Here is a 16,774-nt window from a genome sequence, read left to right on the forward strand (position 1 = left end):
TGAACAGATAACAATGTGTAAACGAGTGATTGAACACTCCGGCTGTCTGACGTTCAGAGGGAGAGAGCGCTCATACATGTGCACCACTGAGCACCACGGAGTAAAACAACAAACGCTTCCTCCTCTTTGAAGTGGACCCTGTCACCCTCCTAGCAGCAAGTCTGCCTCCCCCTCCAATGTCCATCAGCAAGCCATAAATCCAGGCTCTCATCTGCCGGTGTGCCTCTGAAGTTCTGGAATGCCCGTATAGGATTTGAGCCCGGGTGAGTTATGGGAACACCTGGGAGGGGTAAAGTGGAGCAGGAAGGAGGGAGGGGGGGGGGGGGGGGAGGTTCATGCATGCTTACCTATGAGGGGCAACGTGTTGACAGCCAACAAAGCTAATGCATTAGTTCTGGCGGATCTTAGGTGTTATATGTAAAGTAATATGCCTTTGAAGACTGGATTAAGCGTGGAAAACAGCCTGCTGAAAGCATGCACGTTTGTACCCATGCACACAGCTACTGTTTTTACAAGATGACAACAACGGCGTGTGATACAGGCTTCCACGTCCAGCGGCGATCTTTTACGGAAAGAAGTTGCAGGGAAATAAATGATGACAGTGGGCTGTTTTGGAAAAGGCTGAGGGTTATAAAAACGAAACGTGGCCGGGGTCGTGGGACCTGGCCTAACTCTGTTGTTCTTGTGCTGGAAGCTGAGTTACCCATGTGTCTACCAGCAGAGACGCTACAGTGCCCTCCATTTGTGTCAATGTGAGCAGCAATTTGTTTTAATCTATGTACCAGATGTGTTGCCTTTAGGTCTTCCTTGGTACGCTATAATATGCGACCAAATACAATTTGAATTTGTTTGTCTAGAACCACTGCTGATCTTTTGCATTACTGAGGAATCTGTGTTTATTTTTTTTTAGCCAGGATTTCTCCACCATTACCTACCTTTCCCCCCTCTGGTAGAGAAAAAAAAATGCTTATTCAATTTAATTTTTATTCCTGTCAAATTTTCATTCTCTATGGGCAATTTAGAATGATGATGACAAACATGTATGAAATCATCTCATTTCAGGTATCCAAAAAAAGGCTCATCTCTGTGAACTTTAGTTTCGGCAGTTGTTATTGGCAGTAAAGTAAGCTAACGTTAATTCATAAATTCCCTGACAATGCTAGCTCATTTTAAAATGTGAAAAAGTGAGAACATCTATTGTACTTTCAACAGCATGCTGAAGATTTAGACTACAGTTACAAATCCCTCTCTGGCCAAAAATCAATGGAAAAGACATGAAAATAGGAATATTCTTGTTATTCAACACAGAACTAATTAGCCCTGGGGCCAGTACTGCAAAACAAGTTCAACATACCAAAATTATCAAAGCACAAATTTGTGCATATTTCTCATGAGAATAGCAGACAGCAACGCCAATCCACCCATTTATTTATTTGATTGTCCAGCTTTGGGTGTCAGTACACCCTGAGCAGGTTGCATGTTCCTCAAAGAGCATACACCCATCCTCACCCTCACATCCACATGTGCAGCCAGTTTAGAGTAACAATTAGCCTAGCATGCATGCCTTTAGACCAAGAAGTTTCAAAAAATTGGTGCCCAAGGCACACCAAAGGGCAAGCCAAAATTTCAAGGCACATCTGCACATCAGTGGATAACAGCTTCTGTATGATCTCATTTGATAAATGAGTTCTTCTCATTTATCAAATAATGACAGTACAGTGAATATGAAATCAAATAATCATACTGCCCAGCAGGACTCCTGTAGTGTTAATTATTTGTGCTTTGCTCCTCATAAAGTGATCTTTCTTACTGCTTTGCAAATGTTGCCCTTCTTGCTCCGCCTAAGCCCCTTTAAGGTCTGCTAATGTAAACTGCATGTAAATTTAGTTAATTGCAATTTGTGCAACTCTAATAGAGTAAGACATTTCAACTGACGCAAATTTCCAAGGCACAAATGGGCATGCTCTAAGGCACCCTATACAACCTGTGGGTTTAATTTGAACCAGGAACCTTTTTGCAGTGAATCAGCAGTGCTACCAACTGGACCACCACGCTGCTCCCTAAGCAAACAAGAGTTTAAATTCTTAATGTCAGCTAAAAGCTGAAGCCAGCTGAAGCCAGAAAGGATCGAAAGAAATATCAAACTGGGCAAATGCGCAAGTGAATTAATCAGAATCACTGGCCTGCCATAAAGGCATGTGCATGATTCATTCGTTTTTTGTTTATTGGCTCCATTTTAAATCTTATAATGTGCTTTAAGTCTCTGATTTAGGGTTATATTTATATGAGAAGGATTATAGAACACTAAAACAGCAGCTTCCTCCCCTGAGAATTTATGTCACTTATACAGATGCTTGTCAGGGAAAGCCAAAAACAGTCTCTAAGAGCTCTTGTCTTTTAAGTGATCTTCGCATTATTAATGCACTGATGCCCATGATGTCTTCTCGGTGAAAATGGTGATCTTATTTTCTTTGAAAAGCGAATGTTCATTCGGTGGTGAATTGGGATTTCTATGTCCTCAAATGCAACCTGCTACTTAGCGAGTTATTACGTGTACAGCTTAAATGACCGTGGTAATGTATCTATGCAGGAAATTAACCGCAATCATTATGAAGGAGAAAGGGTGCAGTATGAAGCAAGATTAATGGATTAGTGAGATGTATGAGCCTAAAGCCAGGATTTTTAATATCACAAAGATGGCTTTCTTTTAACTTGGCTTATTTATCATGGTAACTAATGCGCGTGAGGAGGAGGAGGTTACGTTCAGTGTCGCAAACATGCTGAGCCATAGGTTAGTAATTCCTCAGGACAAAGTTTTATTAATGAGAAGTAATCATTAAACATGATAGCATGTAACACTGTTCTGGGAAGAATGCAGATTATACTTGTTAATAAAGAGAAGGTCAGTAGAAAAAATGCCTTACTCATATATTTATATACTAATTCGTATATTCGTATCTGAATGTACTCTGTGTGAGACTATATATCATTTAAATTGTGTAAATGTTGAGTATCTCTCTTATTACAGCATGATCACGCACACTCCCTCAACAGATGGAGAGATCCAAAGCTGGACAGACCTGCCGTGCCCCAGTTACAGCTGCTGTCCTATGAATGGATAATCACTGTTTGGGGGAGGGGTTCCACACACAGCCAGCTTCCTTGAACTCATCCCTGAATTGCTTGTTTTGTCTGACAAACAATCCACATCAATTTGCATAAATCAAAACGGACATCAGTGATTGATTCATTAGCAAAATTGTTGTCAATTGATTGTCATTTCATCTGCTAATCATTTTACTATGCATGACCTTGTTTGTTTGGTCTGGAACGACAACTTGCAGGCGACATGACAAGTGTACTCTACGTCTATGCAAGAAGGCAAAACAGGAGGAAGATAAGTCAACACATTAATTGCCAAATTCATTTTAGTGCGCTCTGTAGGTGGACGTTTTCTGTACCTTTCTATTTCCTGGTTGGAAGCCATAATTTGTACCATTAAAACTGATTTATATGCAGTATACAATGCTTTGATGATGTATTTCAAATCCCAGGTATACAATAAATCTCCTTCTTTCTTTTTTTAAAGGATAATTATATAGAATAAATGAAGTGGTTCAAAAATCGAAGATGTAGGGAAAAAAAAAAGAAGAGTCAAAATGTGAGAAAATAGATATTCCCCCTGTGGCAGACAGTGCTATATTACAAAGGTTTGTGGGAACCTAAGAAGATTTAGTTTCCCTTTCAGTGGCATTGATTATGGGGAAGATGTCTTTGTAACCAACCCAGATGATTAGACCCCACATACAGTCAATGCTCAGAGGATCTCACAGTGGCAATATTTGCAGGAGCCAAATAGATGTGAAGAAATACACTGAGATGAGAAAATAGCGTTATTAATGGAAAAGGTAAAGAAGAAAACTTGAAAAGCGAGAGCCCTTAAAAAACTGGGACAAGGTCAGGAGCCACATCTCTATATTAAAGCTTTTGTTGTGTGTGTTTTCATAAATTCAGACCTGCTGATTCATAAAATCAATATGTCTGTCTGAATTTCACATAACCACATCTTTTCTGTCAAGTGCTCTTTTTCATATTTGAAACCTCCCGCTTTCCAGATTTCAGTTCTGATTGATTTTATGCAGAATAGCACAACGTAAGGCTAAAACAAAGGTTTGCTGCTTGAACTGCCTCTTAGCATGGATGAACATGAACCACTACACCCTGTATTGTTTCCCCTCTGGTTCGGGTAATTTGAGGGTGTCGTGGAATGCTAGACACCAAGCCTCACCCTGTAGTTGTGTCAGAGTATAATTGCTGTTGCGGCATGTGTGGGAGGCCTGAATGCCTTCGTCTTGTTATCTGAGATGAGTCAGATTACAGGTGTGAAAGAAAAGAAACATCTCTGAGAGACACAAACATTTCTCAGCGCTCATATACATACATATATCATCCATTCTCTTGATTTTGTCCACTTTCCAGCTACTTTATGATTCTTATATTGGCTGTTATGATACAGCAGTGCAGCAGTTAGCTCCGTCGCTTCACAGCGGATGTGGATGTTAGCATTAATGGTTGTTGGTTTCATGTTGTTACACAAGCAACTGCAAGAAGTTTGCAAGAAGTTTGCAAGATGGTGTGCCAACAAGTTTTACTTGTTGGCACACCATCTATCCTAACCAAATCCCACAGCTTTTCCATTAACATTGAAAATTCTCCCACCCTTCCCTCCCCTCAGGTTAAGAGTTTGGGTGTCATACTTGATAATACTCTCTCATTCCAGTCTCACATTAATTACATAACCCGGTCTGCTTACTTCCACTTACGTAATATTAACCGACTACGCCCCTTCCTTACTCCCCATGCTGCTGCCATCCTTGTCCATAGTCTTATTACATCCTGTATTGATTACTGTAATTCCCTCCTATTTGGTCTCCCTAAAAAGTCCCTTCATAAACTCCAACTTCTTCAAAATTCTGCAGCTCGGATCATAACCCATACTCCGTTAAGTGCTCATATTACCCCATTTCTTCAGCAGCTTCACTGGTTGCCCATAAAAGCCAGGATAAACTTTAAAATCTTACTTCTCACGTTCAAATGTATCCATAAATCTGCTCCTTCATATCTGTGTGACCCGCCCTCTCGGATCATCATCTGCTACTCATCTTACCGTTCCGTCCTCACACCTTATCACTATGGGGAACAGAGCTTTCAGTCGCTCTGCTCCCCGGCTCTGGAACTCTCTTCCTCCTGCACTAAGAAATATTGACACCCTTTCCGTATTTAAGACACAGCTCAAAACACACCTGTTTAGACTGGCTTATTTGCTTTAATGCTGATTTTATCTGTTGTCACGCTCTGTTTTGTAATTTTAACTTATTTTATGTATTTTATGACTATTGTTCCTTTTATTAATTGTGTTTTTTGTAAGGTGACCTTGGGTTTCTGAAAGGCGCCCTCAAATAAAATGTATTATTATTATTATTATTAAGAAGTCACCTTTGCAGGCAGCGGCTGTTTGACACTTCTCAAAAATCTATCAGTAAAGCTGCATATCTGAGGAAGACAGGGTGATCACGGTGTAGTTGCATGGAACTGTATTGGCTTTTTAAATTAAAGTTTTATGACACAAGAGGCAATAACAGCAGCAAAACTACTCTAACTTGCTGCCGTTAAAGTCAAACCACACGATCCACATGTTCACATAAAAATATTAATAAATCATCTTCGATAGGAAGCAGTTAGCGTATGAGGCAGTTCTTGAAATTGTCTGTCAGAGCAACACGATGTTGAAGAGATCTGCTTTAGTAGAGTGTGATACAGGTTGGAGAACTGAGTAGTGACGATGAAAAAAAGGAGACAAAAAAGTTTCGCAATTCATTGACATTGTGTTTGATTTGAAAAGAGAAAAAGTTAAAAGAAACCTAATTTTCTTTGGATAATTCAATATAGTGATGCCTTTAAGTGATACTGCTGTCAAGGACACAGAGAAGATAATATCTGTAAGAGACATGATTGCTTGGCTTGCGACACTGCCGAGATTTAGACCTAACCCCAAGTTTATAAACCATGAAGTATTACAACCAAGAAATCCTGTTGGTGTCATTAATCTATATGCATATAACAATATTTCAATTTTTATACTTTCTCACATTGTTCTCTATCCTATATGTAGCCCTGTGGGCTCAATTTATTTCTAATATGTATCTATGAATAGTGTTGATGAATAGTGTCATTCTTTAGCTCTCTGTATGTCCATATTAATTAAGGTAAAGTTTATTTTGTTAACATGCTTTTGTTTTGAACTGAGAGGAGCCGAGAGGATAGAGAAGGACAAAGGAGAAAGATAGGAAGGGAAGGAGAGTTGGAGAATGGATTGGTTGGGTGTGACCAGTGTCAACTGGGACATTCATCATGGAATATGGTGGGTGATCCAGTATCCACGGCCAAAGAACTGGACTTAGATGTGGGTTAGTACAGCTCAGACTAGCCAACACACAGTGTTGGGGAGTAACGGAATACATGTACCGCCGTTACGTATTTAAAATACAAAATATGAGTAACCATATTCCGTTACAGTTACCGTTTAAAAAGGTGGTATTTAGAATACAGTTACTTTGTTGAAATAAATGGATTACACGGTGGTACTTCCCTGTTTCATATTGTGGCGGGTCAGGACTGTTTCGGTTTTGTTTGACAGCTACTTCTGTTGTTCCCGGGGGCAGCGTTACGGTTGCCATGGTTACAGGGTGACGCTCTCTCGCTGCGTGTTTCCTGGGTGAGAGAGGCCTTTTTGTTGTTGTGCTAAGCTAATAGGCAGAATGCTACATGCTCTAAAGAATATAGCATCATAGGCTGTGTAGTCCGTGCTGCAGGGAGAATGGACTGCCATACCCGTTATGTGTCTGTGAGCGAGGGAGGGAGAAAAAGGAAAAGTACGAGCTGTCATCGAGCAAAAACGGGAGCTGGAAGCATGTAAATATAATAATAACCACTGCAGCCAAGAAGAGTGCCTGACGAGCCCAGTTGTAAGTAAGCTATTAAGACTCGACTGTACACTGTGTTCGTGTTTTCCTCCGAAACAATAAGTTCAGTTGGAGCAGCCTTTCAACGCCTCTCTCTGTCTCTCGCTAGCAAAGTTGACCCAGACAACAAAGTAAAGCTAGTTTTCGGCTACGAGCCCGACACGAACCCGACGTATTAGCCAGAGGTCCCTTTACTACGGTTCGGAGCCGCAGACCTTCAGTAACAGTAATAAATCACAGCAATAGTACATTCACGTAGTTGTAAACAGCATGATAATATATTAAGTAATCCAAAGTATTCAGAATACGTTACACTCATCGAGTAACGTAACGGAATACGTTACAGAATACATTTTGGGGCATGTATTTTGTAATCTGTAATGGAATACATTTTAAAAGTAACCTTCCCAACACTGCCAACACATATCTGCGACAGTCAGGGCCAAACATTACTGAGGACCTTAGCTCGACCAGCCTGAAGATGTCCCCAGTTAGTTTGCATATATTGACACCATATATATTTGGTAAAGAGTGTTTGGTGGTATTAAAGAGTAAAAAAAATCAGGATTTATGCGAAAAACATAAAAACTTTCTGAAAGAAAATCGGCCCCAGGCAGTTATAAGAGCAAAACTAGAAGTGATAATAAGCATAGTAAACAGAATAAGAGAGTGAAATGTTCTCACAGCTGATCTGGCTGTACCAGATGGCCAGGAGCACTACGTAAACTACAGTGTAATTTTTCTTTCGCTCAGGCATGTCCAATCTTGTGCAAATGACAATGATACCGCAGAGTCAGCCATAAACCTCCCCTAATGTTTGTCTCCAGTGAGCTCTTCCCTCTTCCCCCATGTAAAGAGACACGCAAGCACCTGGATGCAACCCAAAAATGGCTGCTTGAATCTTATACCTGTCTTCAACGGCACATGGCTGAGTGCTTTCCTCTTCTTTCTATACTTATGTTGACCTATCTACTCAGCTGATTGACTGTCATGACATTTTCTCACAGTTAGCTTTAATCATTTCATTGTAACGGTGGACCATTATGGGATGAGGCAAGCCGCTGCATAAGCGAACAGAAAGGCCCACTATGGTGGCACAAAGCCCAATTTACATAGAAATGGCCAGATTACTGAGCCCAGCACAGGCAATAAGTGCTATAATTCAAAATGACTACTGCGAGTAGCCGAGTTCAGATCTCCGACAGGGTATAGCCTCCAGCTAACACTAACATTCAGAGAGCAAGTGGTCAGCAAGCAGGAAGGAATGTGTTGTTTCAGCAGGTTGTGGGTATTTTGGCATCAAGTATCACACGTCCTCGTGCCCTTCTGCGTATCGATTCTCCCTGTGCTTCAGGCATGGCAACTGTAAAGCCCTTATGGCAAGGTCACAACACATTAAAATACTCAACTGAGAAAAAGTACACAAAGTAAAAAAGAAACGGCTACTTTAGGAGTAAGTATGCGCTTTAAAATCTGAACAATAAGATACAAAGTCTGTTTGACGTGTTTCAGCATTTACATACAGCTTTGCAGAATTAGAAAAAGTCCTCCCTCCCATTCAAAACACATGTCCAGCTTGCTAATTAGTCCGGTGCTGGGGTTGATTCATAGCCTCCCCATTTATAGCATTTGCACAGAAATATCTTAATTATGGTCAAAGCCTGAGCTAGGTGCAGGTGGCGATGAGAAATGCACATTCACTAACAAAATGATAGATTATCACCCCATGAATATTATCAGTTATTCCTTCCTAGCAAGAGATTGGGGGTGGAAAAAAGTCATTTCCATGAGCATACTAATTCACATTTACATAGAGATAGAGATGAATCCAGATGCAAATGAGAAAAGCTGCATGTTACTTAAAACTGGTCCGCTTTCTGTACTGACAAGCTTCACCTAGATTAATATCGACCTTTATCAAGGATGTTGATCAAATGCTATGCAAGAGGGGAGAAGCAAAACAGTTCAACACAACAAGGCCCCCTACAAGGGAGCCAATGTCATGCCAAAGTAAACGAAAGAGATTAGAAATCTTAAGTTTCACTTCCTGGTTTGAAATTAAAACAAAACTCGCTAAAATGCTGGCATAAAGCATCACGGTGAAACTAGTTTAATTGCTTTTTTCCCATTTTGCACATCTGCTAAGTGAAGAAGGGACGAAACGTTTATGATAAATGTGCTGTAGATATGTTGGACAGTAGACTTTCCTGCCTGTTCTCATATCTGTAGACATAGTGTTTATGCTATCAAATATAAATGTTGAACATGAAATCAACTCAAGCTTATGACTGTCTGCAGGCTACGGTGTGACATTCTGGAGACAGAGCTTGATGAGCGCAGCATGACAAACAGGATGGATTTAAGTGCTGAAATTAATCGGGATTTATTTTTATGTATCCTATGACTAGCGTGAAGCAAATCGCATTAAGGGAAAATAGAGGGAAATCAAATTGAGGCTAAACAGTTCTTGTTTCTAAAACTGTTAACGGATTATTTGCAGATCTGCATCTGTGTTCTGTAGGCTACAACATTGCTCCAAGCCTTATACTATCATTATATATAGACAGTGACTTGTCTATATTTCTGTCTACGTAAACTATTGAGATCAAAGATTTGACTTAGGGTTTGTCATCACAGATTGAGGGGGGAAAAAAGATGTTTGCAATAGCGGTAACACACTTCTGTGATTGAAAAAAAAACCAAACAAGTTCGCTGTAATCTCTTCGACAATCTGCAAGGGTGGCAGCTGCGGGAGAGTACAGAGATGACTGGAAAGGGACAAAGAATCCTTGTCTTTCAGCACCTGGGAGCCTAAAGCTCAATAGCGGTCAATGGCAGTGGTAATGTATTTTAAAAGTGTGGAAAAACAACAAGCAGGATTAGCAAACTTTAGTAGTAGCAGTGTGCAGCCACCATGGAGACACCAGGGATCACCTCAAATTGTAAGTCGGTGCCTTGGTCAAGGGCACAGTGGCAGAAGAAATTAACCTAGCATGGTTTTAATGGTGGGAAAACCTGGACAGAGGGGTTATAGCTTGGATCGGAGGTCTCATGAATTGTTACTCAAAATCATAGAGCAAATTAAGACATTTTTAACTAGTGATAAAACTAGCAAATGTTCAACATAACATAAAATAATATTTAACTTTTACTTCAGGTAATTTGCACATTCTCAGATATTTCTCCATTTATCACATGATGCATGTGCATTCCCCTTCTCGCCTTAGTTTGTTGCTCATTACTTTCTGCTGTACAAGAATGCACAAAGCCTTTGGCCTCGCACTTCCAGCCCTGGATTGGACAAATTCAGTCTTTGTGCCAGCTCTTCAGGCACACCACAGCCTGCGTGTCCAGTGCTTGCATTGTCAAAGGCCCTCGAGTCGTTGCCCCAACCCCCCCCCCAGTTTAACCATCATGGCCCGAATCCACTCAGCTGTGACTAAGTGACTCTTCCTGAGTTTCATAATGAAATCATTCAGTCATGCGCAGGAAGTTCCTTGTACTGTGTAGCTGTGAAACAATGCAAGTTGTGTTCTTCCACTAACGGGCCACCAGTCAGTTTGTCACCTAGTGTCTGGGAAAATGCTCTTTTTTTTGGCACGGTCTGACAAAAGCAGTCCTGTTTTCTTGAAATAAATAAAATAGAAAAAAACCATCTAAAGTCTATTAAATAACTCCAGAACTCAGTAACTGATATGTTACACCTTGTTTTTACTCTTAAATGCACAGACCAACAAGTGTAGAAACAAAACAAAAGCAAATTTACAGGGTAGTGCGTGCCAGAATATTTCTTGGCAGGTGTTGTCATAGTCTTGTTGTCACCATAGGTTTGCCAGGCCGTTGGCTGAGAATTTGGAGGAGTCACTCCTCTTGGCCAAAAGAAAAATTTAATCTTAAATCTTATTAAACCAGCACAGTCACATCATTTTACTCTTTCTTTAATGTATATGGACTCAGCAGACAAGATACAGTAAAAGGTTTATTTGTGAGATTTAGAAGAGCTGATAAGTAGATTTTCCTTTTAGTTAATAAGATTGTGGCTGTATAGCCTCCTGACGCCAAACTGACTAGACTGGTACTCTCACTTACCTTACAGCAAGAAAGCAACAATAACTAGCATCTACTGAAATGTCTTTCTGTTCCTAATAAAATGTAGCATGCTGTAATTTATTATTTTTTTTAAAAAAAGATGAAAAAGGATCCGAGTCAACGTTGACAGCGGTTTGTGTACACAGCTGGGACGCTTCAGTGCCTGAGAAGTGTCTGTGTGTGCTGGTGTGTCCGTGGAGATGATCCTCCCTCGGCTCCTCAGGAATGTTTGAAATTTGCACAAAGAAGAACAAGATTGGCTCGAGTACCTGGGGTCTGTGCTCCAGCCTGCTGTTAGCCCCCGGCTGTCTGTACTTACACAGAAAAAAAAACGAACACATCTGCAGGAAACAGAAGAAAACTGACGCGTATTAACTTGTAAGTAAAATAATCTGCTGCACTGATGCCACAAGCTAGGACGGGTTGCATTCATTACACAACTACACAAACTTATCTGTATGAAGATTTTGTTGGCGTTGGGTGGGAAAAAATATGACCTCATGAAGTCTGTGTGGTTATCTGAAATAAGCAAGGCGGCAAGAGTGAAGGAAGAACATATGTGAACAGTTAAGGGTGTTTCAACGACCTCTTTGAAATACCCCATTAGTGTGATTACAGCTGGCAGGAAACCCGGGTTAAAAAATGACTTTCTTGTGCAAAGGAATCCACAAAAAAAACTAATTAGGAAAATGAAACTTTCATTTTCAATTTAGGTCATAAATGAAGCTGACAGTGATGTTAAGAGCAAAGACAGATGCACAAAAAGATGGGCATGGTGTGGATGGAATACGGAAGGGGAAATCAAGCGAGGCAAGAAAGGAGGAAAGGTCACAAGTCTGTCTTCGACATGCAGACCTTAGCTTTGCATTGTTTTTAATCCCCGGAGCCTGCAGCCGGTTGTAAATCTCTTTGCAGAGTTTGGTATTAACAGACATGCCTGGAGCACCGTACCCAGCTGCAAGTGTAGATTTTGCAAGGGCCTTGAAACACATGTTCCTATTTTAACTGAAAAGGCAGCACATTAACATGACCTTCTTTCGCCTACACACCAGTCAGTGCACATATTGATCCCCGAGTCCCTATTACAGCTGAAGCACAGCAGAATGCCTCTAGTTACACCTATTTACACCTTTGCTGCCTGTCTCCCTTTACGCAGTGACCTAGCAGGCAGAAGAACAATTCACTGAAACATGCCGTAAACCATGAAATAAAGTATAAGCACAAAAATCGAGCCACTATTTTTACAAGGTGCATTCATCTCTCTTCGCGGAGTCGCGCAAACAGTTTGTGGCGTGTCCTGGACTCGAACATATATAAAGAAATTTTAAAAGAAACCAGATGGGCTGCAGGATAGCAAAAGGCTGGAAAGAATTAGTCTGTCAAAAGTTTGATCACTGTCTTTCCCTTAGATGTGCTCATAAGTCTGGAACCAGAGATCAGACACAGAAGTAGGCCTGTAGTGGAACGAATAAGAAAAGTATGGCTCTATAAGGTTCAAATTAAAAAAATTATGTGCTGATGTAAAGTGACAGCACAGACTATACAGCGAATTAACGCAGCTGGCCTTGATGTTTTTCTCTTCGAAACCTTTCACGGTTACATTTCCAACCCATAAAAAGCCGTAAACAAGTCTCTCCACTGAGGGCAAAACACTCATTAACAGCACATGCAGCACATGCAACCAGTAAGGCAGACTGCTTATAGGTTGACCAATTTATATTGGAATATACAAATATTCTGCAATATACGGTATAGCTAGGAAATGTCATAATATAGTTAGGGAACAGCAAATTCCTTTTCAAATGATGTCAAATAATGTCAGTCGTCTCCTTCAGTTCATCATTCTGGGTGAGATTATAAAGGGGATTAGAGACGCCTGTTGTAGCGTGCCTGTGGCTGACAGAATGGCTCCTGGGGAAGTGTGCCAGTGCAAGATATTTCTACAGTACAATGAGAGCACTGTATGGGAAAGTACGGAGGCAACAGAGGCTTCAAAAACAAGGAAAAAGGAAAAAAAAAAACCAGCACTCCACACAAAATAGGTAAATATTTGATGCGTTCTAATAAGGCAGTTAAGAACAAACTGCATACAAAATACGCATTAACAGAGAAGTTAAATTACAGCATATTTATAAAAAAAAACAAAAACAAGAGTTTTTTGGAATGTTAAAAAGCACATTAAATTAGTTTAGCATCAAATTTCCAAAACAGGTTGGCAGACAGTATTTACATCAGACAAATGCACAAATGAATATGCTCCACCTGTGAAATTAAGGCTAAGTACGCTATCCAAACACAATTACAAGAGTGCAGGTGCTGGCAATGTGTGTGCAAAAGATCTTCTCTAAAAAAGCGAGCTGAACGTCAACAGAAATACAATATTCAAGAGTCAACTTACATTAAGGCTTAGGAGTTTATCATTGGGATTATTGAACACAAATCAACAATCCAAACCGCACATGAAGGGGTAGTTTATGATACCCAACGCGCATAGTCTACTCTTTATATTTAGTCATATTCAGGTGAACATCAGAGGGGTGAAGTAAAGACAGGGTCATTCTTCACAGTGAGGCGAACAGTGAACATCTCAGCTTATAAACGTGTCAAACTGATTCATTGATAAACTAGGAAACACATTCTATTCACAGGAGGTAGTTCAGCTGGATATTCAAGACATTTTTTTTCTGTGTAATGCGCATCAGCTTAGCACAGGTGTGCCAGCTGCGTTTGCAAAGCTCATTACTGTGCAGGCAGACAACAAATCCATCACCTGTGCATGCTGAATGTTCACAGCTGGCCGTACTTGCCTTTGCAATGCACAATGTGTTTATATAATCTGTCTATCCTGTCCTGGAGAACACCGGCGTGCTCATCTGAGAGAAATCCTAATTCCTGAGACAAAGGCTCGCTGTCTCTGTAGAGCTCCAGCAGCCTTTGCCTGGAGTCTCTGCGCGTGTGCAGCTCTGCCACGCGCTGCGTGGTCCTTTTTCTAAACACGCACACAGAGCTCAGGACTGTATTGTGATATTTCTCCCACATGTTTAACACTCGAAACCCGTGCACTAATCCGGCCTCGTTGTCTATGAATACGAGGTCACCGCGAGGGGTTTTCAGGAGATTGTTCGTGTCTCTCTCCATTACACGGGAGTCCCACTGCAGACTAAACAAATTGCTGACGAGCCTGTCGAAGTTTGCCGTCAGGTAGTCTAATACGATCAGGTCTGTCCACTGCATCAGCTCCAGCAGCTCCGCCGCTGTCTTGTTCCAGAGCCCCTTGAGCGCAGGATGCAGCCCGCTGCTCTCCTGTCTCAGCGGCGCAGGTGTGATGACCCCTGTCAGGTTGGAGATCCACTGAGTTAGAGAAACCACGGCTCGGTCATTCCACTGTAAACCATCTATCCGCGTCCTCACACTTTCCCATTGCTCACTGTCACTGTCCAGCTGGGACAGTACGAGAGGGGGCAGGTTTGTGATGCCAAGCAAACGTGCAAGGTAGTAAGTCAAAGTTTCACCCTGCACCTGGTCAGCGTTTATCCCGTAACGCACACAAGCTTTGGTCCCGTCTGCAAACGTGGCAAGCTGATTGGATATCCTGCCGCATCCCGGCTCCAGCTTCACCACCCGGTACGTCCTCGCTTTCTTTTGCCAAGCCACAGCATATTCCTCCGTGAATCCCGCAGGAAGGGTATCTTCCAGCCATTCGTTCCAAAATATTCCGTCTTCCAATGGGGACAACTTGACCGGGCCCTCCCGCGGGGCTGACCTCTTGTTATCCCCATTCATATTGTAATCTCGATTTCCTGCAGAGACAGGTTGATTGGTGAGGTTGAGGCGAGTCTTCAGTCTGTCTCCAAAGTGCAGTCTCTGTGCCGCTGGGACAGCAAGCAATGCACGGAAAGTTTTGGCTGAAAGGTCCACTGGGAGAGCTTGGTGAAAGGACACTGCACCTGGTACTGAGAACCTCCGTTTGTGTCGCTCCAAACGGTCCTCCAGTGCGCTCCAGACGTAGAAAACACTTGCGAGGGCGCACAGGAGGAGCAGAGAAAACAAGTTCGCTGAAAGAACCCTCATGGTGACGGCCACCATTCCTCTTGGCACACAGTACTCCAGCAGATTTTAATAAGATACAGGCAGAAAAAAAATTCTCCGATCCGCAGTTGAGCCGGAGCGGCTTTGAGCGGTGCGCTTTCTGTCCTCTACACGCCCGAAGCCCTGCGGCTCAAAGGCGTACTGGGTAAGATCACAAGGAGAAAAGGGTCTCCGAAACTGTGTGAAGCTCATCTCCCGTCCTGTTCACACGCCTTGTCATATTCCTACTCTATGGGGAAAAAAAGAGCGCATTTCGCTTCACCCCGATAGCCGCTATTGGACGTTCTCCGTTACAGCCCACTGGCGTCGTAAGGGCTTTCTGTGCGTGCACGCCACACTCTTTCCCATCTGCCTTTATCTCTCCACCGGGCGCTGGGTGAGTTTGATTTGTGGTGGAGTCGGTTAGCAGAGACACACTAGGCGGTGAGACACGTGACTTTAGTCCCGAGATGGTGGGCGGATCGTGGGAAGGAGGCTTCCAAGAGGAGCGGAGCAAGTGCACCGCTGTGCGTTTTATGTGTTTGTGTGATGTCAGACGATTGTGTGTTATTACAAAAAAGGTAGCCATTATGATAATTGATATCCAGAGTATAAATACTCCGCATTTTAATACATTCGTATTACGTACCTGCGTGGAAAGCTGTGCTTGCATCAGCGAGGCAGACAAGAATGGAGTCCAGGCGAGAGAGTTTGCAGACCTCACTCTTTTTGCATAGCATTTTTCATTGTTTTCGAATTCATCTTTTAATTTATGTCTGTTAAGGAGTCATTATGAATAAGAGAAACCACTAAGTATTTTACTTTGTTGTTTTACTTTGTATTTTTCAGCAGATTTCAGATTAAAGTCAAGGCAGTACTGAATTTCAGCTTTAACGCTTTTTTTTTTTTTTTTTGGAGTATCTATATCTACATTGGCCACAAGACTCTTTGTTCCAGAGCATACAAACTAAGCAACAATATATGAACAAATAAACCAAATGATCTAATCACGATGATTTGATTGCCTCTCTGCCAAGAGCCAGAGTAACACAAAAAGCAGATACTTAAACGAAAAACCTGGCAAAGGATTCAGTATATTCCAATTTATTGACTCAAGCAGTTTGTTGGGAGCCAAATGCAGTCTCCTTCTTTAAGAACAATGCAATCACAAGTAATAAACAATTTGAGCCCATTTTTTACATTCTGTTTTAATTCAATTGAGCTACAGTTCCCCCAGTTTCTATAAAATACAGTTTTAACATTATTCCCTTAAGAGAAGGCCAAGTCCTTATTAGCAGATAAGACTTGCTCAGTTATGCATAGCGGATACAAATACACTATTCCAGTATTTTTAATAGTTTGCACTCTTGATTAATATTTAAAAAGAGCACAGTTATTTCCATTTTTTGCTGCTAAGCATTTGACCATTCTCCTATGAACACTAAAGTGAACCCCTGCTTGTTTGCTCTTCGTTCACGTTTTTTGTTAAACCAGATGTAACATGCGTGCACATAAACTCCTTTATCCACTTCTCCCTCACTAATATTCTCTCTCATTAACATCCCACTGCAACCTATACCATTCCACTCGTGTTT

General features: G+C 41.5%; 1 protein-coding gene across 1 annotated transcript; it reads right to left on the bottom strand.

The window, feature by feature from the left end:
* Positions 1-10,792: 10,792 nt before the first annotated feature.
* Positions 10,793-15,625, bottom strand: fjx1 (four-jointed box kinase 1). The gene has a single exon (XM_006789565.3). It carries the CDS (start codon positions 15,195-15,197, stop codon positions 13,899-13,901), a length of 1,299 nt encoding a protein of 432 aa, XP_006789628.1. The 5' UTR covers positions 15,198-15,625; the 3' UTR covers positions 10,793-13,898.
* Positions 15,626-16,774: the final 1,149 nt, after the last annotated feature.

This window comes from Neolamprologus brichardi, chromosome 7, assembly GCF_056152115.1.
Source record: "Neolamprologus brichardi isolate AB-2024 chromosome 7, ASM5615211v1, whole genome shotgun sequence".
Classification (NCBI taxonomy): domain Eukaryota; kingdom Metazoa; phylum Chordata; class Actinopteri; order Cichliformes; family Cichlidae; genus Neolamprologus; species Neolamprologus brichardi.

Coding starts and splice junctions, on each gene's coding strand:
- fjx1 (XM_006789565.3), bottom strand. CDS start 15,197: ATGGTGGCCGTCACCATGAGGGTTCTTTCAGCGAACTTGTTTTCTCTG.